Below are 25,457 nucleotides of genomic sequence, written 5' to 3'. Positions count from 1 at the left end.
TTTTTTTCATGATTACAACAAAATTTGTAAAGTATGATTGCTTGAAGATAATTCAAGTGAAAAAGTGATTCGCATAATCATTTTTAAGTAAAACCGATCACTTTTTTTTTCCAACTTTTCAAAAAAAAAATTTGGAAAACGGTTGACCCTGCGAAACAGCTGTTTTTCAGTTTTTTAAGCTCGAAAAAAAGATTGTGAATACAGTCATTTTTTGAATGTTTCGTTGACGATATTTCCTAGGCTATCTAATTACAATTATGCAATGCCTAAAACACACTATAAAGCCTAAAATCGGGTATAATTTTTTAAACATTGAGTAAATTACATTGTAAGTTATTCAGGAACATTTCAAATCAATGGTCAACTAAAAATTATGAGATTGTAACCCAGCTTACAGCAATACCACACTTTACACCTCTATATCGAAAATATCTATTTTCTATTTTTGGGTTTTTTTTATTTGCCCTTTTTACACTAACTTGTGGTTCTAATTTTATTAAAAGTTGCTCGGCGACAGAAATTGATCCTGGGTTTGTGGGACGATGGATTTCACGCAATATCCAATAGACTGTTACGCTTCATTTAAATCGCTCCCATTCAATAGTTCACATAAGTTTCAAACACTATAAGTGGACAACCATAGAAATTGATGAGGTAAATTTTGTTTTCTGAGCAGTGTCATCTATTTATCATACCGTATACCCTCCATTTTCCTCTAGTCTCCGGGGTCGTTAAAAAGAAAGTTGAGAGGCTGAAAGGTATGGGAATACACAGTGGAGATTATTCTGTGTGGAATACGTATATCTGCGCGAATATAAAGATTTAAGGAATATCATACACTGAGAAAAACATTTGGAAAACGGTTGACTGCGGGCCAGCTCCAAAACTTTCTGCTGTTTTCAAGTTCCATAAGCTCGAAACCATTGTAGTGAATATATTTTCTAACTCTTCGTTTGAAAATACTCTTGAGTACATTTGTCTTTTGAATTCTCAAGCTTCAAAAAAGTTATGTACTGCTATTAACTAGGAAAATTCATAAGATCACACATGATTGTAAGTGACACACAACTTTCAATTTTTGTGTACGATTATTTTTAAGGAAACGCATAGATTTGAACAGAAGTAAATGTAAGTAATCGATATAAAGAGTAATTGGAATTTTGACTTAGATCATAACTTCAAAATATTAAATATTCTAAAAAAATTCAGGGAATAGAAATTTCTTCAAAATTTGTTGACGGTAGTTTCTAAACTAATCCTGATTAGAGAAAACGACTTATTCAATGATAAATGTATACTCGGGTTATAATTTTTAGCCTCATCGAACCCAAGTAAGCCTCACCGAGTAAAAAAAGCATTTTGAGCCTCAAATAATACTCACAATGCCTCAATGAGTTTCAAATGGTGATCAAAGAGCCTCAAATAATACTAATCGAATTTAAGTTACATAGTCGAGACTACAATGTGAAAAATTCCCATTAAATTTTACTATGGGTGTATTGTAACTCCGGACCATAAGAAAACTGGTACAAAATTTACAAGTGTACCATAGTAAACGTATGCGCATAGGTCCCAATCGTGTCGTCTGCGCATACCGTTTACTATGGGATACTTATAAATTTTGTAGCAGTTTTCTTATGGTCCGGGGTTACAATACACCCATAGTAAAATTTAATGGGAATTTTTAACAGTGTAGGTTCATATGAGGTTCATCAAGGCTTATTGAGGCTTAAAATGCTTTTTTTACTCAGTGAGGCTGGATTGAGGCTTACTTGAGTTCGATGAGGCTAGATTAAGACTAAATATTACGACCCGGGTATCAATATAGTATTGAAATTGAATTGTTTTGAATCATTTTTTTTTTTTTTTAATGAGAGAACAGACCGATTAAAATAAATAAATGTATTAATTAGAAAAGACCGTAATGAAGATAAGGATCTGGTATAATTTTTGAAACATTTAGTACGTTATATATATGAGATATTTAAAAAAAATAACGTAAGTTATGATTTTTGAAATTTTTTCTACTTCGATCTTTTAAACCAAGTAACCAATTTCGATGGTTTTTATGGCAATCGACATGTTGTCCGGCAGGATTATTTTCAGGGGCATCTGCATTTATACATTGTACATACCCTTATTAACTCAGCGGTATGCGAGACAATCCAGATTGGCCTAACTATTGCAGCGACATGTAGTGTTGAACGTTCGTTTAATACGTTACCGCGCGTCAAAACGTAAAATCGGTCAACGAAGAGAGACGCGAGGCTTAAAAGCTTGCATATGTAGTGTTTATAGGAAAATGAAAGTTCTGAATCAATTGAAACTCAGTAGATTCATATGAAAATTATCAGAGTTCGTAGTGTATTTGAAATTAAGATGACAGATTATAATACGAGTATTTAACGCGAGAGTGCGTCTCTTGCCGGGAAAAAATTATTGTAGCAGATCGTGACACAGATATGGCTTTCATCATGAATTTGCTTCCACAAATTTTCGTCTAGTAAATTTGTATCGATTCTGAAATTAATTTATTGGGTATTTGAATTAAACTTAGGATGACTTTGATAGAAATTTGACCGAATTTTTGCCATATCAAACTCTTTGTCGAATTTCTCAATTCAAAAATTGATAATAAATTTCTTCTATCAAGGAAATCAGTTTTAATTTTAAAATTTTGAGTCCGTGTTTGAAATGATCGAAATTACATTTTGAGAAACTTGACTGAATTTATACTATGCTTAGCGTCAAGTCAAATTTTTAAATTCAAAAACTTTCAACAAATTATTTCTGTCCATCAAGTCAGTATCGATTAGAAAAATAATTTATCACGTTTTCGGAATTAACTTGGGATCACTAGAATTTGACTGAGTCATTATTTTACCGTGATTAAAATTTATGATTAAAGTCATATTTATATTACGATCTGACTTTTGTGATGAAATTTAAATCTAAATTCATTATGAATAAAATTTTTTTTAACACGAGTTGGCATAAACTCTACTTAACGTCATTATATTCTCGCTTTTTTATTTAAAGAGTAAACTGCGATCTAGTGTACAGGGTTGTTACAAGAAATGATTAACACAATTATTCTTAATTATCATTTTTATTTGAATTCTTATCAATATAAATAACGTAATTACGGAAGGTTACATTTTAGATGAAAAATTATCATCCCCAATTATTCACATGCTCATGTATGTAAAAAACTAAGATCTACCGGAATTTTTTTTTTTTTTTTTATAAAGGAAACAACTACATCAAATTAATTTTATTATAAAAGCAATAAACGAAAAACCTGTACTTATTGCTGCATTTTATTATACTGTTTATTAAAACGATTAGCATTTATTTTTTTTCTTCTTTATATTAAGGAAGCGATCGGTTTCTGGTTAAAATATAATGTGATGGGTGGAGATGAAAATTTTTCTTTCAATTCATACAATGTTACTTTATTATTTATATCCATTTCCAGTACCTTGCCCATCTGATCAATTTTATCTCATCGATAGACTATTTTTTAAACTATATATATAGTAACGTTAGTATAACTTATATACTGACCAATTTCAGAATATCTGTGCGTTATAATTCAAAGAGACGAATTCCGCTCTTTACAATAAATTAATAGAGATATTAATCGCAAAAAGTTATGCTTCAAATGTTATAATTATCTCTTCAAACAATGGTAACTCTTCAAATATAAGTTAACAGTGGCAACTTTACACACATGCATACCATTTCTTAAAATAGTAATAAATTTTAAACAATTTAATGGAAGTAAACCATAACTTTCTTAATTCTCGATACACCACACGGAAAAACATAATCAGTATCAGCTACCGATTAACTTTCGACAACAGCTACCGAAATAACCGATGGCAGCTACCGAAATAATCGGTAGCTGCTACTGATTATTTTTTCCGTGCAATTTAAAAAAATCATTTCAATAAATATTTCGCTTACTTTTTTAATTTTTACTCATTACGGAGAAAAATATAATCTGAATTATTAGTTTTTTTATTTTTTTTAATGATATTTCTTTGTTAGGTAGACACTGAAATTAGATTCTATAACTTTAAATTTTCTATCTAATTTTTCAAAATTTTATAAGAATATTTTTTGTTAAAAAGGGAAAATAAAAAATTTTGTCTATCCCAAATTTGCACGGAGAAATTATTCTTGTTTGAAATTCTATAGTGTTACAGTAAAGCCGGATCATGTTGGCCACCTGACGAAAATTGAAATAAACACATGGAAAAATTACTATTACCTTAGTAAAATTTATAATGGTTACAGTAATCAGTGACATAATTCCTTGTCAATTGTACTATGGCCATAGTAATTTTTCAATGTGTTTATTAAAATTTCTGCAGGTGGCCAACATGGTTCGGCTTTAATATACCATAACATTTCAAAAAAGAATAATTTCTCCGTGTAGATGTTACATTTCTTTTTGCAATTCATGGTAAGAAAGCATGTCTTTCATTGAACAAAAATGATACGACTAAACATAAATATCACTCACAATGCATACATTAGATCTCCTCTTTGGGAGGATAATTTCCTCTCAATGAGTTTGCTTCAACAAAAGACGGGAGTAAATTATAAAATAGAAATATTGTATACATTTCAATGTATGGATTAAAAAAAATTTTTCAGCAAATTATTTTGAAACATAAACTCATTCTATAGAAATTCGCATTATCAATCATTTTTAAAAGCTTTATGAGCTGAAAATGGAAGAATTCTTTAAATTGCACAATATTATATATGAAAACAACATAGGTTGTAACATTTGTTACTCAGCATAATTATCTAATAATAGCAATAATAATAATGATAATAATAATAATAATAATAATGCACGCTACCTGGTAGTTTGGAATTACGGTAAATTACGGTAATTAACCACATTTGTCCTTAATACGCCGTAAATTATGATATTTTTACACAGAATTTGTCCAAACTTAGAGTAGTTTATGGCATTTTGTGGCTATTTCCAATAATACATGGGAATTTATGGTATTTTACGGCAAATTGCGGTAAATACGGAAGCTTTCCGTATTTTCGGTATTTTTACCGTAAGCGCCGTGTGCTTTTCTATTTTTACAGTCCCATTCTTCACTTTGCGGTAAAATTGCGCAGGCTTGCCACAACTTTAAGCTAAATTACCGTTTTCTTGCCGTAAAACCATACGTTTACCGTAAAATACTGCATTTTTACCGTAGAATACCGTAAAATGCTGTAATTACCGTAATTCTTCCGAATACTACTCAATATGGAAAATTACGGTAATTACCAAAATTTACCGTATTTCGAATCCGCCAGGGCTAAAAACACATATTAATTTGTTTCTCCTTAAATTTTATTGTATTCCGTCAAAATATCACTCAGTAATTCAAATGACTATTTTTTTTTTCTTATTTGAACGAATACTGCTTCTACATTCATTCTTTACAAAAACTCCATTTTTGTATAATTATATTTAAATAGGCCTCTTCCTCCTATCTAAGAATTCGAAAGTCTAACTAAAGTATCAATGTAATTATTGCGTACAGTCATATTTCATAATTGTTTCAATTTTCATTCGACTACCAATTTTTTGAAAATTTTTTATTTTTTTCATATTTTCATTCATAATCATTGCGCCATACATACAATTTATTCGGAAATCTGTAAATTATCGAAATGTAAAACAAGTGTTCAAATAAATACATCCCCATGATTCGAAAGTTCAATCATTCATTTGTAATTATATTTAATTCTGTTCAAAACAATATTCCGATGAAAAATTCCCGTATAATTGTCGTGAATATTTATTTCATACAGATAAGTAATTTAAAGAGACGGGAAAATGTATATATGGGATATTTCTTTTCAAATCATTGAGATCGTAATCCCAAAATTTTTTTTGTTAAATATACCCTTGATATGTTGAAATCTTTATTAAAAGTAGCATCTATGATTTTTTTCATTTTATTATCATAATTTTTCAGGGAGTTGATTTTAAAATTCGAAAAAAGAAAAAAAATCTTAAATTTTTTAAACATGTGTCAGAAAATCTATACATTTTATTCACGTGACAAAAACTTATTTATAGATCAATTATTTTTTAGGAAAATTTCTTCGATTAGGAAAAAAATAACAAATTGAAGTTAAATAAATATAAAATCGATCATATTTTCACGAAAAAATCGACTGATAAGAAGACAATAATTTATTGAAAATACGTTTTTTGAGTTTACAAAAACAGAGCGAATAGTAATCCAGCTATTGGATCAGGTTTAAAATTTTCTAAATGAAACGCATTATTTTTTTTGTGAATGATTGAAAAATTTTACTTTTCTTTCAAATCAACGATTATTTTACCGAAACGACAAAAACCAATAAAAAATAAACGTCAAAATTTTTGAATTTCTATACATAGAAAAAAAAGTTATCTTAAGTCAAGAGAATATTTTTGATGACAAACGTTTTCGGGAACCAAGTCAAGATTTTCTTGAACCAAGAGAATTTTTCTTGGTTAAAAAAAATTCGTCTTGGTCGGAGAAGATTTCTACTTTATCTGAGAAAGTTTAGGTCTCTAAAAAATTTTCTTGAATCAAGAATATTTACCTTCAGTCGATAATTTTTTTCTTCTGTGTATGAAAGTACATTTTAAGTCCAAAAAACGATAAAAATGACGTGTATGACTTATATGTATTTTCAAAAAGTTATAGACGTTTATGTGTTACTATCTTCCAATCTTGGAAAATTTATTGGTCTTTCGGTAATTGAATTTGAAACTTGAAGAAATGATGTCAAAATTTGAAATTATGATAAAAACAGACATACAGGAAGCATCGAGCAAACAAAAAGTATCTTAACGAATTAAACACCTCTGCGTACATTTCGATATTAATTTTAAAAACTCGGAAGAATTTAAAAGATTCAAAATTTTTCTTTCAATTAATTTTCAATTCATTAACAAATATTTTTTATCTTAAGACTGGCCATTTTATGCATTGCACTTGAGAGTCATTAAATCCATGATTAAATCCATGAAAAACCCGTGCGCTATTATATTACACTTGAATTTTTTATGACTATATTCAAATATATAACTTTTACAATATTTCCACTTCAACTGAGGTTCGGAATCAAACAAAGATTTAATAGTTAATTAAGGTACAGGCACTGTTCTTTTACATGATAAAGTTTTAAGTGGCTTTTTTGTAATTTTTGTTGATGGGATTATATTTACTGTCAATATGGTTTAAAAATGAATAATCTACGTAGTTCAGGTATTGATTTCAAATTTCAACTTGATATGCTTGTTATGTTTTGTTTAGTATAATTCAAAAATAATGAATTACTTGTTAAAAATGTATATATGCCACTAAAAGCAATACTGTCGTGCCAGCCAACAGTATTAATATGCTGAATATTTTCTTTATAAATTATATGATCAAAGTTAATAAATTTCTATATTGATAGGTGTGTGATAATATCGGGCAATATAGCTACTTAGATTTTTTTATAACAAACAGTTAAATATTATTTTTATATCGGCGATTAGAGTTAAATTTGTTTAAAATTTGTTTATATATCGATTATATTAATTTTATATTTTTTTTGTTCACATGCTGTATATAATCACCACAACCAAATATCACAGTCACAATACCACACGGTAAAATATCACATATATGGCTGTAATATTTTGACGTACACACAGTTAGACATTGTGTGTTGCAAACGGTCTATACAAATTTTAGGGTTAATTCAATACATGAAGTTTGTGTTGATCTTTAACACAAATTTTATGTTAAATAGTTGAACACAAAATCTGTTATTTCGACAGAAAATTTTTGTAAATTTAACAGACTTTTCGTGTTAAAATTAATTAATAAATATAAGCACATAACCTAACCAACTTAAGTATACTGATCTAACCTTAGTACAACTTAAGTCAATTTAGCAAACAATTAGTTCGATTTTCGGTGATTTTTCTAAAAAACAGAGCTATGAATTATCCTCCGGTAAAATGAGAATAAAAAAACATTAAGCCTGATCATAAAAATATTCAAATTATCTATGATTATATTTAATTGTAAATCAATTATAATCCAAGTTTCCTTGCAGACAATGCTGCTACAATGCTTTGCTAGGTTATGTTAATGAAGAAACGCGGGGGAGTGTTTAGCTAAACAACACAAATTTTGTGTTAATTTTCGAATAACACAAGAAATGTGTTACATTACAGCTTTTCTAATCATCTAACATAAAAAATCTGTCAAACTAAAATAACACAAACAGTTTTTGTTGAATTAACAGGTTTTTGTGTTGAACATCAACACAAAAATTTTAACCAAATAATTTTTCAACAAAAACACACAACATCTTTAACTGTGTATCATTTCAATGTGACTATGATATTTGGTTATGTGACATTATAACTGATATTTAGATATGTAACTGTATATTCACATAATTTAACAGGCATAAAACGTTCTTAAATCTAGAAAATCCATACGTTGTATGCAAAAATCAACTTTTTTTTTTCGTTAATTCAAAAATTGTTGCAGTTTCATTGGAAGCTTGATTATAAGATTATAATTGATAATATCCAAGTTTATGAAAGATTTTATGCTTACATACAACCGAGTATAATAATTTAAATGGTACCATTTTATCGCTCATTCAACTATATCATGCATTATTCTCATATGTTATGCTTTGAACGCAAACAGTCGATTGCTTTTACATATTTTTTTATCGCATTAATTAAATTGACAATGAAACTCATTTAACAGTATATATCTAATAAACAATAGAATAAACATAAATTGGCAATGATCTTATATATCTATTACCATTATCTCACGTCAAGTGAAAATAAATGGAAGTCGATGGATTAAGTAATAAACGCCTTGTCATATGCTTCAATTTTAGTGAAAGTTGCGTTTCGCGAAGAAATGTCTTTCTGTTTATATACGAATCTTTATCACGTAAAACAATCATCTTATATTTGTTATTATGGCCACAACGTTAACGTATAATACATGGTCACCAGTATATATATATATTATTTTTATACTTAATCATCCCAAGAGGGGAAATTATCTTCAGGAACAAAAAAGCCTTGAGACTTAGCTTGCGATTGCGCTGTAGCATTTGAATTACTTGATACACCACCGAAATTGGTGCTACCAAATACAGGCTGGCCAAAGGCATCAAGCTGTTGTCCTTCGTAAATACTGCGATCCTGCCCATTCGCATGTCGGTGAGATGGTGATACACCTGCATGATCAGTAATTGTTAATTCTATATTGCCAACATTGTCGCTAGAATTAATAATATCATCCGGATCTTTTTGTTCTAAAGTGCTGTTCTTTATTCCGTAGTAGAAGTACATGAGAAAACCTGAGAAAAATTAATTTCATGAGTATAAATATGAATATAAAATCATTTTTTTGACTTATGAACACTGGAATTTACCTAATGTCATCCAAACAATAAATCTAACGAGAGTTAAAATACTAAGTTTGAAAATGAGGTAAATGTTAACTGTCACTGCTATTGCTGGTACGAACGGAAGTCCTGGAGTCATGAACATTACGGTGCTTCTGAAAAATCATATTATACTTTACTATTGTTTTCATTAACAATTTCATTTTATATGATATTGTAGTATAAAAAATGGTATATGCCTGTTTTATTAGAGTTTCAGGCGAAGTCTAAGTTTTCTTTTAAGATCCCTATCAAAAAAATTAATGAGGAATTGCATGGGAACCCATAGAAATCCATGTAGAAAAGTATGGATTTATGTAAGAATCCATAGGAATTAATAGAGGAGTGTATAGATTTATATAAGAATCCATGTAGTAAACCATGGGTATCTGGATTCCCAGATGGTAAATCAATATAGGAAATTATGGACACCTGAATTTTCATATGAGAAATCCACATAGGAAACTGTGGGTATCTAAATTCTCATTTTGACATAACGCAGATTCCCATGGGAAATCGAGATAAAAATCCACATGGGAAATCACACGATCCCCATACAGATTTAGCATGGTGTGGATTCCCATAGGAACCCATATAAGAATCTATGTCGAGATCTATGCTGGATTTCTACATGAAACCATATGGGAATCTTCAAAAACGCCATGCGGGAACCCACATAGAAATCTAGGCTAGATTCCCTAGAAGAATATGAATTTTTTTGATAGGGCTGTAAATATTTCACTTATCCCTTATTCCTAGTTTTCCATTACTACAATAGTAGAAGAACAGTGTCTGACTATTACCTATTTTGTGGTTTTCTACTTATCGCCAGCAACACCCCAATGATGGCAAATAAGAAACAAAACAGAAGAATTGTTGTGAAAGTTCCCATATTGCCCATGCCGACCACTATAATGAAGTCGAATATTAAAATTAGTAAATATAGTATTGCGACCATCTTCATGACGTAGCGACCGGATGCTTCGGTTGCTGGTCCTCGATCTACCCATGGAAATATTGCCGGACATAAGTATTGCGCGGCCTAAATATTCAAAAAAAGTTATCATTATTATTTTTATCATTATTACAGACCATTGCGTTCACTATTTTAATTGCTGGTCTATTAAATGTATATAGTCAGTGAATGAACAGAGTACAGTTCTTTGGTACAATATTTTATAATTAAATTTTCTATCAAAATTAAGTATCAGTGAGTAGATTTCGGAGTTTTTTCGTGCTCAAGAAAATCGTTTGAATTTCGATTTTCCCGAGTAAAAAATGAAATTTGTCCGAATCACGACTGAACTATATATGTGAGATCTCATAAAAATTTAACTGTCGTTTTACCAGACTGCATTGCGTCTGTGACATTTAACGATAAATTCAAAGTCCGCATGCACGACTGAACTACTGCCGTTACGGATCTTTATGAGAAAAGAAAAATATTTGTACGCAAAAAATCTTAACTGTTCATTCATTGGTACATAAAATATTTATTTTATGATGTTTATACATTTGTTTTAATTTACCTGTAATCGTCGCTGAAGGTAATTGAGAGGAGGCCCAATAATTGGAGTAGTGCCAGGATATTGATGAGCGCTACTGCAACTAGAAGCAGCCGCTGCTGCATGAACGCTGCCATAAAATTTATTTTCTGTCCTATCGCTGACAAGATATTGATCATCTTTACCCAGACCAACGTCATCTTCTTCCGCACCATATGTATCGTCTGATTCTGGAGACGAGCTATTTGCCCTTCGAACACGTCGCACAGTGACACGCTGTCCATTACTATTCGTTGTAAGCTCAGTTTGAGTTGCATGAACAGAATTCAAAGCACTTGCAAGTTGATCGGGACGTACTTCTTTACTATACGTTGCAGGGGCATTACTTTGAGTCTCTTTTGGTGGCGATCGGCAGGGTGTCCGAAGGCTTTGAGGCAGCAACTCAATTAGATTCGTCGAGTGAGGTTGATAACGAAGAATAAGAACGCACGTAGATACAAGTGTATAAGCTAACAAAGTACCAATTGACATCATTTCCACGAGAACGTCTAGTTGAATTAAAAGCGCAACAAAAGCGGCAGCTACACCAGAGGTTAAAGTTGCTAATGCTGGAGTGCCTGTTAAGGGCAACAGTTGGCTGAAAGTACTAAAAAGACAAAACCATATCAGCCATGTAAATTTCACAGAGAAATTGTGCTCGTTTGAAATGATATGGTGTCATGGTAAAGCCGGACCAAGTTAGCCACTTGATGGAAACTGAAGTAAACACATGGAACACATTCCCCTGGCGGCAAAATAAGGTGAATTACCGTAAATCGGATCCGCCAGGGTTCAGTTTTCATCAAGTGGCCAACATGGTCCAGCTTTACTATGATACCATAGCGTTGCAAATAAGAATAATGTCTCTGTGTACTGCATTTGTAACATTCTATTAGTAGAATCATTTACCGAAATATAAGACCATCTTGCGCCATTGCGTAGACTATCCTAGGCATTGGAAACATACTACCAAACATAGAAACAGTTAATCCTGCAACTGCCCCCAGTGCAACGATGTATTTGCATTTATAAGCCCCAACTTGGCCGAACATGTCTACTAATGCAGAATCTTGGTCGACTTGATCGTATGGGACTGAAACATTTACAAAATTTACATTTGATTGAAGAATGTTCTTCGAAAAAAAAAACTTCTTTGTAGATGACTTACTAATTAATGTCAAAACCATACTGCTAGTTACATAAGCAGTCAAAATGATGAGTAACGATGTAACAATAGCTAATGGAATACTCCGTTTTGGATTGGTCGCCTCTTCACCCGTTGTTGCAATGATATCAAAACCAATGAAAGCGTAAAAACACGTGGCAGCTCCCGTGAATACCTAAACCATACAAACTGAGTTACTCATTGAATTGGAATAAGCAACCCTATATGATGAGCAATCGATATCTATAACCAACGACAGTATTTATATTAATCAGATTACTTTTCTCAATAAAGCATAATAATCATTTTGAGTATTTTTAACTTATAGAGACAGCTGGAGTACAAATAAGATTCCGCAAGCAAACACAGGCAATATTTTAATAGAAAACAAAATAATATAATCAATGAGCTATGTAACGTCAAAAAAAATCTGAAAAAATATAGTTTAGATGTTATTTATGAACAGAAGAAGGAATAAAAAAAATTCTTACCCCGCTCCAACCGTAAGGTAAAAATCCTTTGTGTTCCGACCAGTTACTAGAGTCAACGTAAAACATTCCAGCGGTCATGATGAAAACCCACGCAGCAAGATTGATAGCGTTCAAAACATTGGTAAATACCAAGGACTTTCGGACTCCTGCCACCAACAATAGCATCATCAATAGCGTGATAACGAAGGCTGTGAAGTCTGGTGGCCTCCCTAAAATATATTAAAATTCAACATTAGTTGTATTAAACAACTTGGCTATTGACTGAATTTTATATGGAAAATTGTCATCCGAAAGCTGACATCAAAGTAGGTTTCTTAAAATAAGTAATATTTATTGAACAAATCTAGCTATTTATTTTGAAACACTTTACTGATCACTACTTCCAAATCAGTTAATGACTCAGGTGTATGCTAAGCTTTGATTAAGATGCTGGTCGACAAAATCAATGCTTGAAATTACACCCGACTAGAAAGTTTTAAGTGCACCCACTTGGAACCCAATGGAGATCCTGCAGAGGGATGTAACGCAGATTATACTTGGACCCCGATCGGATAATCTCTATACGACCCTAATTGGGTAAGACCTACGTGTTCTCGAATGAACAATCCCTATTAAAATTATGAAAAGAAAATAAAAAAATTTGTATGCGATCGAAAAAATATAATTTAACGTATTAGGAGCATTATTTAGGGGAAGTAAACAGGATTTTGAGTGATGAAAAAACCCCGATCACAGCTGGGCTCGAACCCGCATCTTTCAAATTCAAAGTCTCTGATGCTATCCACTGCGCTGACCCACATATGGAATCACGTTGATGTAAATAGTATATTTATTATGATACCAAAGAATGATTGATGAAGAAATAAAAAATCTGTGATGCAATGATTGGCGTATCCTTTGTGTAAACATGTTATTCTGTGCTTTGTTTAATTTTTAGTTAGTAAACAAAATATTAAAAGGAATTGAAAATTTCTATGGTTGAATGGAATTTGAAATTATAACCCCATGGTCCTCAAGTACAAATTAGAAATTTTCGTACCGCCTTAAAGAAATGATAGAAGCGTCACATACATTGACATTACACTTTTCTTCGACTTTCAACAGTTTTGTTTTACATTTTTTTGCAGAAATTGAAAATTTGTAGCTTCAGAAATATATAAACTTTCAATGAATTCTCGCGAGTTTGTACTTTGTCAGATTGTAGAATGTAGAGAGGCATACTACAATATTTATACATTTTTCTGAATCGACAGGAAACAAAGTATTGTTTTTTATCTCAACAAATTTATAGCTTAAAATTGTAATTTGCACTTTTTGAAATATTTCAATATATATTTAATAAGTGCAGAATTTTGCCAAAAATGAAATTGTCTTAAATAATTTTGAAAAATTCAATGCATTAAAATTGTAACGGTAGTCGTCTTTTGAAATTGATCATTTATTGAGTATGCTAAAAAAATGACAAGCATGTCATAATGAATAGTCAAATGTTTAATTTTCTTTGAACGATACTAATTTGTTGATACTATTGATAAGAGACCATGTGATTAAGCTCGTTACTTAATTTTGCTTGTACGGTTATATATTGTTAAGACTAGAATTGATGTAATTGATGAAACCTAAGAATCGAAGGCACAAAATCATCTATAAGTAAAAAGAAGTGACATAACTTAAAAAATACAGCAATAGTCGATGTATAAAACTTCTCTTGTATAACCGAATCGGATCGATGAGGTCCACAGGTGCTCACCATCGAATGATTTGCGCAAGCGTTACTCTCCCCAAGCTTTATTTTTCACCCCTATTGCTATAACTCAACCATTTTCGGATACAAAAATAACACTGAACACTTACGAAGAATCTTATGGCTCTCCTTCACGATAAAATATTTAAAACTTTCCTGAAATACATTTAGCCTTGCTATACATTGCAGAAAAACGAGCAAATACAATAAAACAAAAAAAAAAAAAAGGAATATCTTAATCATCAATGAATTTAATACTAATGAATAATTTAATAAATTAAATATGGTTGAAAAATTAACCACTCATTATCTACAATTTGTTTCCATAGTATTCTGCATACAAAATTCAAATCCTAACATCTTTACGTCCTGCGAAAATGAGCTAATTTAAGACCATGTAATGAACAAATATTGATGTACGGACATACCTTGAATGCTACTTTTTCTTTTTCTAGTAAAAGTGCTAATTTTAACCTATTCAAGTACATTTGTTTTTAACCTAGTATTTATGTGAAAGTAGATTCACAAGAGGATGAGCTCATGCAGTGTTAATTAATTAATGCAATGAGATCGAAGTCCACCTCCGCTTTACGGGCGGTCGTTTCTTCACCTATTTCAGGTATACACGCGCTGCGGATGCCCCTACCTCTTGCTCAAACGACACTCAATCGAAAAATACAATCGAGTGACTAAAGTTGGACATTAACCGGAGGTATGATTGAAAATTCTCATTGCGCATGGTATCTAACCACAGCCATCACGAGTCCATACTTCTTCGAGTCCTTAGACTCCTACCATCTCAGGAAATATACTCTGATCAAAGTGGGCTTGGAAAGGTCCTCTGTCGCACCAGTTCTCTTTACTGATGAACAGCTTGCATCAGAACAAAATAGAAAGACGTAGCCTCGCCTTTATACCCTAAAAAGGGTCTCCTCTATTTGTTAACATTCGGTTTCGAAAAAGCTATTATCCACTTGTTCAGTCCCTGATGAATTTTCTGCTCTCCGAGACTTTAATTACTCTGATTTCATGAGACAAATCAAAGGTTGGATTCATGTTCGCCCTTATGTAACGTCAATAATTAACGTATGCAGTGTCAGAAGAATCAGTCGTATAATTCTAGCCAACGTAACCGACAATTATCAATATTACTTAACCAATAAATTGTGACGATAATCGCAATTCGCACATTGTAAATATTCAATAGTTTTGTTCACAATTAATCATAAATACAATCTATTGATTGTGGCTGACTTTGGTCACATTAAAATTTGAAGCTTCCGTGTAGAGTATTATTGAAAATAGAGATAGTATTTGTCATTACGAATAATTCACTTCAGCGTTTATTGGTAATTAACATTTATCTTCTCTAGTCACACTAATTACAATGCATTTTTTTTGCTGGTCAAAAGCATCAATTCAAATCATTGTTCTCTGTTGCGTGCAAATTGAAAACCGAACTTTAATCAATAATATATTTTGGGAATTCTTGTGTGATATATTGGAGCTATCAATAAATATGTCAAATAAGTATCTCAAGTATTACAATTATGCCTCATGTTTTAATTAGCCTATAAAATGGTAGACTGCTAAGTTATTAAAGAAGTGTAAAACGATACGCGGATACTTATAGACATACAAATCCCAATTTAACGAATACTTGGGGTGTCTTATTTATGCAAACTGTCAAAATTTAAGTGATTTATTTATTCGGTATAACGTTTAAAACTCTGGTTCACTTTGTCCTGCATAAATAAAGCGGTTAAAAGCTATTTCAAAAAAAAGTTTCAATGTCAAATATTCGTAAGCGGTGCCTGCGCACTTCTGTTACTTATAAAAATTTGATTCTCAACCCGCCAAAAAAAGTATAACTTCAAATAAAAAAAACTCAATATTTAGATTCACAATCGTTTAAAGATACGTCAACAGAGTAGTTAAATATTAGAAGAAATCGTACATATACAAGTGTATACAACAAATATGTGAAAAGATAACTTATCATTGTTTTTGAAGTTTCTTACCAAAAAAAGTGCCAACACTGTTAGCGATGGCACTGGAAACTGCACCGTCCACCAAGGCGTCCAAACAAGCGCTCAGGGCACAAGCACATGCACTGGTACCAATAAGATATTCTAACACCATATTCCATCCAATTATAAATGCTATTAACTCGCCCACTGTCACGTAACTGTACATATATGCACTACCAGTTGTATGAGGCACTCGGACACCAAATTCTGCATAGCATGCACCTATAACAGCGAAAGATAATTTTTAAATTAGTAATTAGAACAAATATATGAAAGATATTATTTTCAGTTTACGCCGATTGTCTGGATTATTTAAAATAATCGATCGTTTTCAGTTATAAATAGTCATATTCATTTAAATTCTTGCGTTAGAAAATACGACATTGATGCAGTTTATTAAATTAGTGATCGTTTTGTGGTGTAATAAAATTTTAATCGATTATCGGATCCGATTATTTGAAATTTAAAAATATAATTTTAAAAATCGCGCTCTTAAACACTAATTTCAAAAGATATCGTAATTTACCATTTCTATCTTTCATTATATTAAATAATTGATAAATATAGAAACCTAATGATTAGCAAACAAATGATATCTTGAGCCGTCTTCTTATACAGAGCCATTTCTACTCCTGTTAATAGCTTTTGTAGAGCCGAATCGATTTCTTTTGTGCTTCATGACAATTTAATAACTGCTCATTGTTGTTGGAAATTACTTTCGTACTTAAAGCAGTTGCTGTCGTAAGCGACTAAATTTTGAATAGAGAGGATAATTAATAAATTATTCATATATTTTTTTACTGACCAGAGAAGATGGAAGCAATTGCTGCAATGATGAATGAAATGATAACACCTGGTCCAGCTACACTTCGAGCTACCATTCCCGATACCAGATACATTCCTGTTCCAACGCAGGAACCAACCCCAAGAGACGTTAAGTCTAAAGTCGTCAGGCACTTCTGAAATGTTTTCAAATAGTTATATCTTTTATCTATTATCATTGATAAAGAATATTTACACCGGCGGCGATATTATTTTAACACCACAGTGTAATAATAATAATTATAATAACTTAAAAAAAAAAATTATTACGAGAGAATTTCATATGATAAATGTAATTCTCATAAGTCATTTCTAAATAGGTTGATAATGTTCTCAAAGTGAATGATTTATAGAGGAAATATGAATCGGGTGAAAGTCTATATCATGGAAATGACAATAGTAAATCCAATCAAATAGTATAATATGAACCGACAATAACATTACAAACTGCCAGTTAATATGATTCGATCAATTGATATTGATTATGAAAGACATGTGTTTGCATGGACATATCGACATTTTTGTTTCGCGTGGTCACTATTAAATACTCTTTAAAATACACTAAAATAAATTCGACTCCAAGTACAACCCTTAATTGACACTTTAGAAAATTTCTTAGAATCTAACATACAAGATGTCATAATAATCTTTTGTGCATGTATTAAAAGTGATGAAACATGAAATAATTTCAGCAGCAAAATATTTTTTTTATTGCCTGCCGAGTTTCAATGCCTATTTTGCCCGTCGAGAAAAGGTTATTTTATAGCAATGTGATTTAGCTGGCAGAAACATCAGTTTCTTTCCTAGGCAATAAACTCATTAGTTTCTGTCTGCTAAATTAATTTCTGACTTCATTTCATCTTTGCCAGAATCGCATTTATTTATTGTAAACCTCTAGGTATTTACGTCATTTTAATAACCAGCTAAGCTGACAGTTCTGCTTAAAAAATGAAAAGAAAGAATATGTTCCATTAAAAAAAACAATTTAATTAGTAAAAATCCTTCCTTTTCTGTGTTCAATGATTTAAATTTGCATGTTTGGAATACAAATTTTTTTACCGCGCTATCAGTCAGAACGTGGCTTCTTCTCTTAAATTTGAAATAGTGAAAATAGTGACTATTTACTGTTTACTATGAAAAGTATGTCACTAATTCAAATAATGGTGAACTATTCACTGGCAACAAGTGACTATTCAATGCCAAAGAGTGATTTTCACTAAATCGTTTTTAGAGAGAATTTCAACTAGTTTCAGACGTGAAATTTTTCAATATCAATGCAGGTAATATGAAATATATAGTGTGTACTACGGGATGAAACATGATGTCAGCCTTCTGGTGATGTCAGATTTAGACCTTGACTCAGGCAATCAGCTTTACCCTCATCTAAAACCGTCTCTTTTAATCCTTTAGCACGGGGACAAAAGCGTTTATTCTTTATGTTATCATTTTCTAGATTTTTATAAAAGTGTTATCAAATATTCATTTTTAACCAATTTTACAAAAGGACTCAGATTGCGACCGACACGAATCGGTCGCACAATGTGAAAATACCCCATTTTAATCAAATGTAGCTGAAACGTACACTGTAAAAAAAAAAGAAAATAATTACACCATTTTCACACATTTTCGATAGCACCGATACTTTGTTGTGAATTCATTTTGATATCGTACCGGTGTTAAAAGTCCACTTAACGCAGCTTTTTTTACAGTGTAGGTTTTAAGTCAGCAAAAACGTTCTAAAATAGCAAGGTAGCGTCTACTCGACGATTTGGACTCTGGCCATTAAATAAAAAAAACGTGAGAAAGAGAGAAATCTCTATAATCAACTGGCAACGTATGGAATAAGTAATCCTGCACCAAGGAAGCTTGGCTGAGATCCTGTTAAATGCCGAAAACCACTCGGTATGTGAACTATGCAAATCGGGGTCCAATGTACAAAATAGTCAATTATTCCACCGGGGTAAACTATCCTGAGTTATAACTCAGAGTAACAATGTAATAAAATTGATCTAGTCATAATTGTACTAATTTGCTTAAATTAATATAACGTTATCTTAATAATGTTATTATAATCAAGTGTGACATCAATATTGATCAGGCCGTATGCGTTGATTTGAGGTCAATAATGCGGCATGTATAACTACTTGTATCTGATTTGGAACCTTTGAGATGAGTTTTGTTATGATAAAATTTCATATCATATAAATGAGTATATCTTTTCCGGACTGTTGTTGATAAATTATATGAATGATAATTATTATCCTTTGAGTAACTATTTATTAAGCTGAGGGCCAGGATTGTCCATATTTTTCATCGGCGTCATTTCCAAAGATAATTTGAGTAATATACTTGAGACATAATAGCGCGGTACGCTTCAGGTATTACAATATCGATTAGTTGCTAAACATTGTTTTTTTAATGATAATTTACAGTAGAGTAACCATTACATATTATAAGGTCAAAATCAATTATTAAATAATTAAAGAGGATATTTTGCATGAAAGTGACTTAAAACGTCCCTAAATTTGAATTGTAAACTTATTAATCGTTTTTTCGTAGAAAATGAATGAATGAGTTATTTTAATATATTTAATAGTTCTGCGATTGCATACAAATTGTCTTGCTTAAAAATTCTCATAAATTCTCAAAGAGATTTTGCAAGAATTAATGAGTTTTATGAAGAGTACTATGAACTTACGCATACAGCTAAGAGAATCCATTATTTTTAGATACACGCAGAGAATTTTTGCGTAAAAATTACCCATAAAATTAGTTACTGTAAGGACATCTAGTCAGTAACTTAATTTTTACTATGTTGTTAGTAGAAATTGCGTTACATTCACATGCTATAGAGTAGTATATTTTACAACGTGCATGGGAAAAATTTTAATATTTACCACATGTCCTCACAGTATCAAACTTTTTCGAAAAATTTCTCTGCGTGTACGATTCCTATCTAGTCTTACTGAAATTTTCTATACATATTCTATAGGCGACTACCTCGATCAAAATCTATTACTTTTAATCAATTTGGTTAATAACAATAGCATGTGAAGATTTATTTGATCATAATTTGATGCTTTATAATCATGTGTTAGAGTGGTTTTCCCGAATCAATTGCTCATAATGTTACCAAAAAAAGAAATTTCAAGTCGGTGTCACGCTTAAATAACCGCAGACAAAATAACCGCGGCAAAATAACCGACGGCAAAATAACCACACACCGAAACCATGATAAAAGGGAACAACACTGTCAGTTATTGTGTCTTTGGTTGAACTGTTACGCAACCCTCAAGTCTTTACATGTAGTGATTATTTATGCTACACATCTTTTTTAATACTACTAATCATTTTTAGGTTTTTAGGTATGTTTACTTGTAATTTATCATTTTTATGTATTTACCTGTAGTTTCTGTTTGGTATCATTTGAGCCAGCAGGTTCATGGCTTCTTCTTTGTTGGTCACCTTGTAGGTTTTCTATTTTTTTGGTCCGGATAAGCTTTCCAAAAAGCTCTAGGTTCCGCTCTCGATTCATAATTATTTCAAACTTCATTTTGATTGCGTCCTATAACTATAATTACACTTACATTAAAATTTTAACTCCGAGTAGGTTTTTTTTTTGGATATTAAAATCATAGCTACAAAGCCTTTATGAAGTATGCATAAGGAAATGAAAACTGCCTATCATCTTTCAAAGAACAATGAAATTATTTATGTATAGCACAGTAAATATTTCTAACTCTGCGAACTAAGAATTGCAAAATTGCGAGAAAACAAAATTCTTGATTTAAATTTGATTTTCTAAAATCGAATTTTTCAAGGTTTTGAAAAGCATTTTCAATCATTTTAGGATCATATCTAAATGTATTTGATCTAAGGAACTTTTACAGGCTCTTGAGTAACTAAAAAGTGAAAAAAAGAGTAAATAGCAAAATAGATGGCTACAGGATAACTTTTATTTTAGCGCCCGATTTTCGAGACGAAAATCCAAAACGCATTGTTACGAACATTTCACTGATTCTATCATAGAGATATGGCTCGAACAAAATTTTTCTTATTTTCTCAGTGATATACATCAAAAGTACATTCGAAAAAATTTGCCAAATAATTTCTTGATTTAAATGATTATTTAAATACTTTAGATTTTTCCTTAGATAAGTTAATACTCTTTTCAGCTAACGAGTAATTTTCATAGCTTACATTAAATTTTTTAAATTGCGTTATTGAGTTTAGTACTATCCCGTTTATATAATAAGATTTAGCTCAACAACTATGTCAGTTAAGCTTTTGAATTAAAAAATTTGATTATAAAAACGAGACACTTCTTTTGCAAACATAGTTCACATATAATAAATTTTTATAATTCGATCTCTGTATTCTTCAGTTATATTTATTTTTATTAGACAATTAGCTTTGGTAATATACTTTAATTAATTACACAAAACAATTTAATTATTTAATTTTATCTAAATTATAGCATCATTCAAAAAAATATTACTCTTGAATAATATAAATATTAGGGCTGCTTCTGTCATGATACGGTGTTAGATATAAAAATTACGATGTTACACCGTAATTTTTAAATAGTAGTCAAGGTCCATTAAGGCGGATTCCATTAACTCGGGACTTCCCCTGAATCTTGACCCTCACTACGGGCTACCCTGTCTCCCACCCGATGCTATACATTGGTATGTGTGTGTATATTTATATCTACATCATACATGTATGAGTAAGAGCGCGTGCGCGTAGTCTACTCTTTAAAAGAAAGTGGCATTCGATAAGTCGGAATTTCCAGGAAATTTCTGCTACGTAGACTAGTCTTACTGTCAGAATTAATAGAACTTGACTGTTATTGTGTCCACCGTAAGAAGTTTTTCTTGTAATTTATGGCTGTTTATTTTATATTGAATTAAACTCATATGGAAAAAAAAATCTAGTATAGAAAAACACAACCTATTTGTTAAAAAAAATGAATTAATCGAACGATACCAAAAAATTTTAGTGTTTTCAATTCAACTTATGCCATTTATCAAAAACATCGATAAGAAGAAATAAAAGTATTCTGATCACGTACATCAACTTCAATTTTCTAGGTTATATAGCCGTTTAACCATTTTTTAAATCCCCTATAGTAACTTGAAAAAATACTTAAATAGTACATTGTGTGACAAGAGATGAAACAAACCGATTTCGGACCAGGATAAAGTTGGCTGTCCAATCCGTAGGCGAGGACTAATGACCCGCAATCTATAATCGTGTTTCATCCTATGTCACACACCATTTTTTTATGATTACTTGCATTGGAACTTGAAGTGTCAGAGTCAGCAGCCAGTCCAAACTAAGCTAATTTAAGACCAATTGTATGACCAACTATTAGCCTAAGTGTTAACTGTTATTTGCAGTTTATAATTAAACAGAAACTATAAATGCTATTATTATTTACACATGGAAAACGTAATCACAGTCAGAACTGTAATTTATGTAAGTGAAATTAATGATGTGAAATGATTTCACAAATGACAAGTATCAGAATTTAAATTGCGAAAACCTTGTCAGCGAGCAGAAACATTATTTGTTTCTTCCAAGAGACGAAACACAAATGTTTCTGCCCACTGACTGAAAACCTACGCAATTTACGCGTTTGCTAATATTTGTTTACGTCATTGAACTGAAATCAGCTTCTTTCAACTGGCTGTAGAGACACTGAATCTTTGTTTCGATGTTAGTACCACAAAAAGTCGTCCTTTTCAACGATCAGATTCTTTTAGAATAAAAACAAATTGCTGTTTTAAGTAAAATAATTTGTTTCACTCGAAAAAATGAATCGTTTCAAAGTCCGAGTCAGCAGAAATAAAAATTCACTTTCAAAATCGTATCCAAAGTCACGATGAAACATTGGTCCTGCAGTGAAATAAAATTGTTCTATATTGAATATTTATAAGCAATAAAGCCTATTATTGATTGTTTTAGTTATTACTTGATATTTAGCGTGACAAAGTTGCATTTACCGGTTAACAAATCAATTGTTTAGTCTACTTTGCGCAACCTTTTGAACTTAAGCTAGACAACACTTTTTAAAGACGATTTTCTATCTACTATTGTTTATATGTTTTACAAGACAAGATTAAGAAAAAAATAGTTTTTTTTTCAAGCCACTACCATATGTATATATATATATATATATATATATATATATATATATATATATATATATATATATATTAGGAAGTTTGTATGACTTACCCTCTTGCGTATTATAATCGTATACTTTTTTTAGCCTTTTATCTTAATCTTATGATCCTTTGTCTGGCACGTCGGGGAGTCGTTATCAACTTTATTATTTTTACCTTAACCCTCGCAATTATTCTCACGCCTTTATCATAAAGAAAAAAACTTTTTGCTGTTTTTAGCAAAACAAAACCTGACGTGACTTTGTCTAATAATAAAAAACTAGTCATAATTCTTGTACTCCATCATCACAATTTACTTGCGTCACGTTGTACTGAAAACTGTTTTCGTTTATTTAATTTTTTATAAATTTTGCTATATTCGACGGTCATTTAATAACGATCTCTTGAATTAATGATATTATCAATTAGTAAACGAGGGCACATTATTCAAACTTAATGTAATGGCACGGATTTTTCGCTTGTCACTCACATGAAAGGTTGTCGTTCGTCCAGGGTTATTACACGATGTCGTCGTCGAGAGGAGAGAAAGCTGTTATCCGATTTGCGTGCGCAGTGCTATTCTAAACTAATGAAATTTGATACAATATATTTCGTTTTGTCATTAGCCGCGAGTCACATTTTAGAAATTTGTTATTTGGTGCCGGTCGCGCCGTCGGACCACGATCGTAAGTTCTTATCCGCGTGACGTTCCTCCCCTATTTCGGCAATATCTGCCTTTACAAAATATACCCCTGACTCTTGTTCCCACTTTCGTATCCAAGTGTACTCACTCTCACGTCTGTTACCACTAACCGTGCGCGACTTCGATGTTACCCCATGACGTTGCTTGATTCACCCCTGCTCGTTATTTGGTATATGCGCGCGGTTCAAGCTATTCCACCTCACTTTTATAGTCTCTCTTTCTCTATGTTTGCACCCTTCCTGTTTCCCGTTTACGATTCCCAGTAGTTGCTTCTATTGACGTTCTGTCCCCTCTCTTTTTCCTCTGTCTTCCCACTCTTTTTCAGATCTTACAGAAATTTTTTGTAACATCAAAATGTCTATGTTTGAAACTCCTTCGATGCCAAGGCACATACTCAGCACAGCTTTTTTTGTTACAAATTTTTAGTCCGGTCTTTTCTAAGATTTCTTACATTTGATATTCAAATCTTATATTTATAAGGTATACCTATCATTAATAAAGATCATGAATGCAATTTTTAAATTTCAATAGTCGCAGTCACAGTTTTATTGGTTTAGGATAAAGTAAAAAATAAATAATACAAATGTAGAAAATAGAACGTTTTTTTATCAATCCTTAATAGCCGTTTATCGCAAGCTGATGGTAATCTACAGCCCAAATTTGACGTCAAGTTGATTGCAACTTGATGGACAAGCTTTTGCATTTCAAATTATTTCCCGCAACTTTCTGTCAATCCAAAATTACTTTAAGAATTTTTCTCGTTACTTTTAGGCAATACTTTATTAACGCCTTTTAAATGCGGGAGTAGATTTACACCAAATTTTGGTTCATGCTATAATCATATTATAGTTAAAACTTGAACAGCAAGAACTTTACGTCAAATTAACCGAAAACACTGAACACCGAGTTTCGAAACAGAACGTGTAGCAATCAGAGAATTTTTCGTTAATAATTATATGTAGTTGATAATGTAGTTTTCATTTTTTACTATCTACTGTAGTTATAATTAATCTTAAGAATTAGCCTTAACACCAATTTATATACGGAACAAAACGCAGCTTAAAATTAATTAATAATTAAAGTCTTGAACTAAAAAATACTTTCAGAAAAAAAAAATTTTCAATCCAAACCAAGAATTACTATTCCCTGATAGCCAAGTTGGCGAAAAACTGACGAGAAATTTGCAGCCGCAACTGGACACCAAGTTGGCCAAGTTGGTACCTCCAATAGTTGATAGAAATTTTCTGAGAAAGTTGGTGGCAAAAGTTGCTTGCAAAAGTTGGCTATCAT

General features: G+C 31.3%; 1 protein-coding gene across 1 annotated transcript; it reads right to left on the bottom strand.

Moving 5' to 3' along the window:
* Nucleotides 1-8,428: 8,428 nt before the first annotated feature.
* On the bottom strand, nucleotides 8,429-24,240 carry LOC103575962 (probable cationic amino acid transporter). The gene is made up of 11 exons (XM_008555973.1): nucleotides 23,538-24,240; nucleotides 20,698-20,865; nucleotides 17,278-17,431; nucleotides 16,464-16,694; nucleotides 12,699-12,907; nucleotides 12,211-12,382; nucleotides 11,952-12,135; nucleotides 11,028-11,649; nucleotides 10,302-10,540; nucleotides 9,487-9,614; nucleotides 8,429-9,411 (listed from the first exon to the last, which is right to left on the bottom strand). The coding sequence occupies exons 2-11, from the start codon at nucleotides 20,845-20,847 to the stop codon at nucleotides 9,086-9,088; spliced, it is 2,415 nt and encodes an 804-aa protein (XP_008554195.1). The 5' UTR covers nucleotides 20,848-20,865; nucleotides 23,538-24,240; the 3' UTR covers nucleotides 8,429-9,085.
* Nucleotides 24,241-25,457: the final 1,217 nt, after the last annotated feature.

The sequence above is a fragment of the Microplitis demolitor genome, chromosome 5 (assembly GCF_026212275.2).
Source record: "Microplitis demolitor isolate Queensland-Clemson2020A chromosome 5, iyMicDemo2.1a, whole genome shotgun sequence".
Lineage (NCBI taxonomy): Eukaryota > Metazoa > Arthropoda > Insecta > Hymenoptera > Braconidae > Microplitis > Microplitis demolitor.
The sequence above is the reverse complement of the archived record's forward strand: the minus strand, read 5'-3'. Positions and strand labels throughout refer to the sequence as shown.

What these genes read in the sequence shown, in the direction of transcription:
- LOC103575962 (XM_008555973.1), bottom strand. Translation starts at nt 20,847, where the DNA reads ATGAAGTTTGAAATAATTATGAATCGAGAGCGGAACCTAGAGCTTTTT. An exon ending in AATTGCTTCCATCTTCTCTG is followed by an intron (nt 16,695 to 17,277) that starts GTCAGTAAAAAA and finishes TCGCTGTTATAG; the next exon opens with GTGCATGCTATGCAGAATTT. An exon ending in TACCTTACGGTTGGAGCGGG is followed by an intron (nt 12,383 to 12,698) that starts GTAAGAATTTTT and finishes TGTATGGTTTAG; the next exon opens with GTATTCACGGGAGCTGCCAC.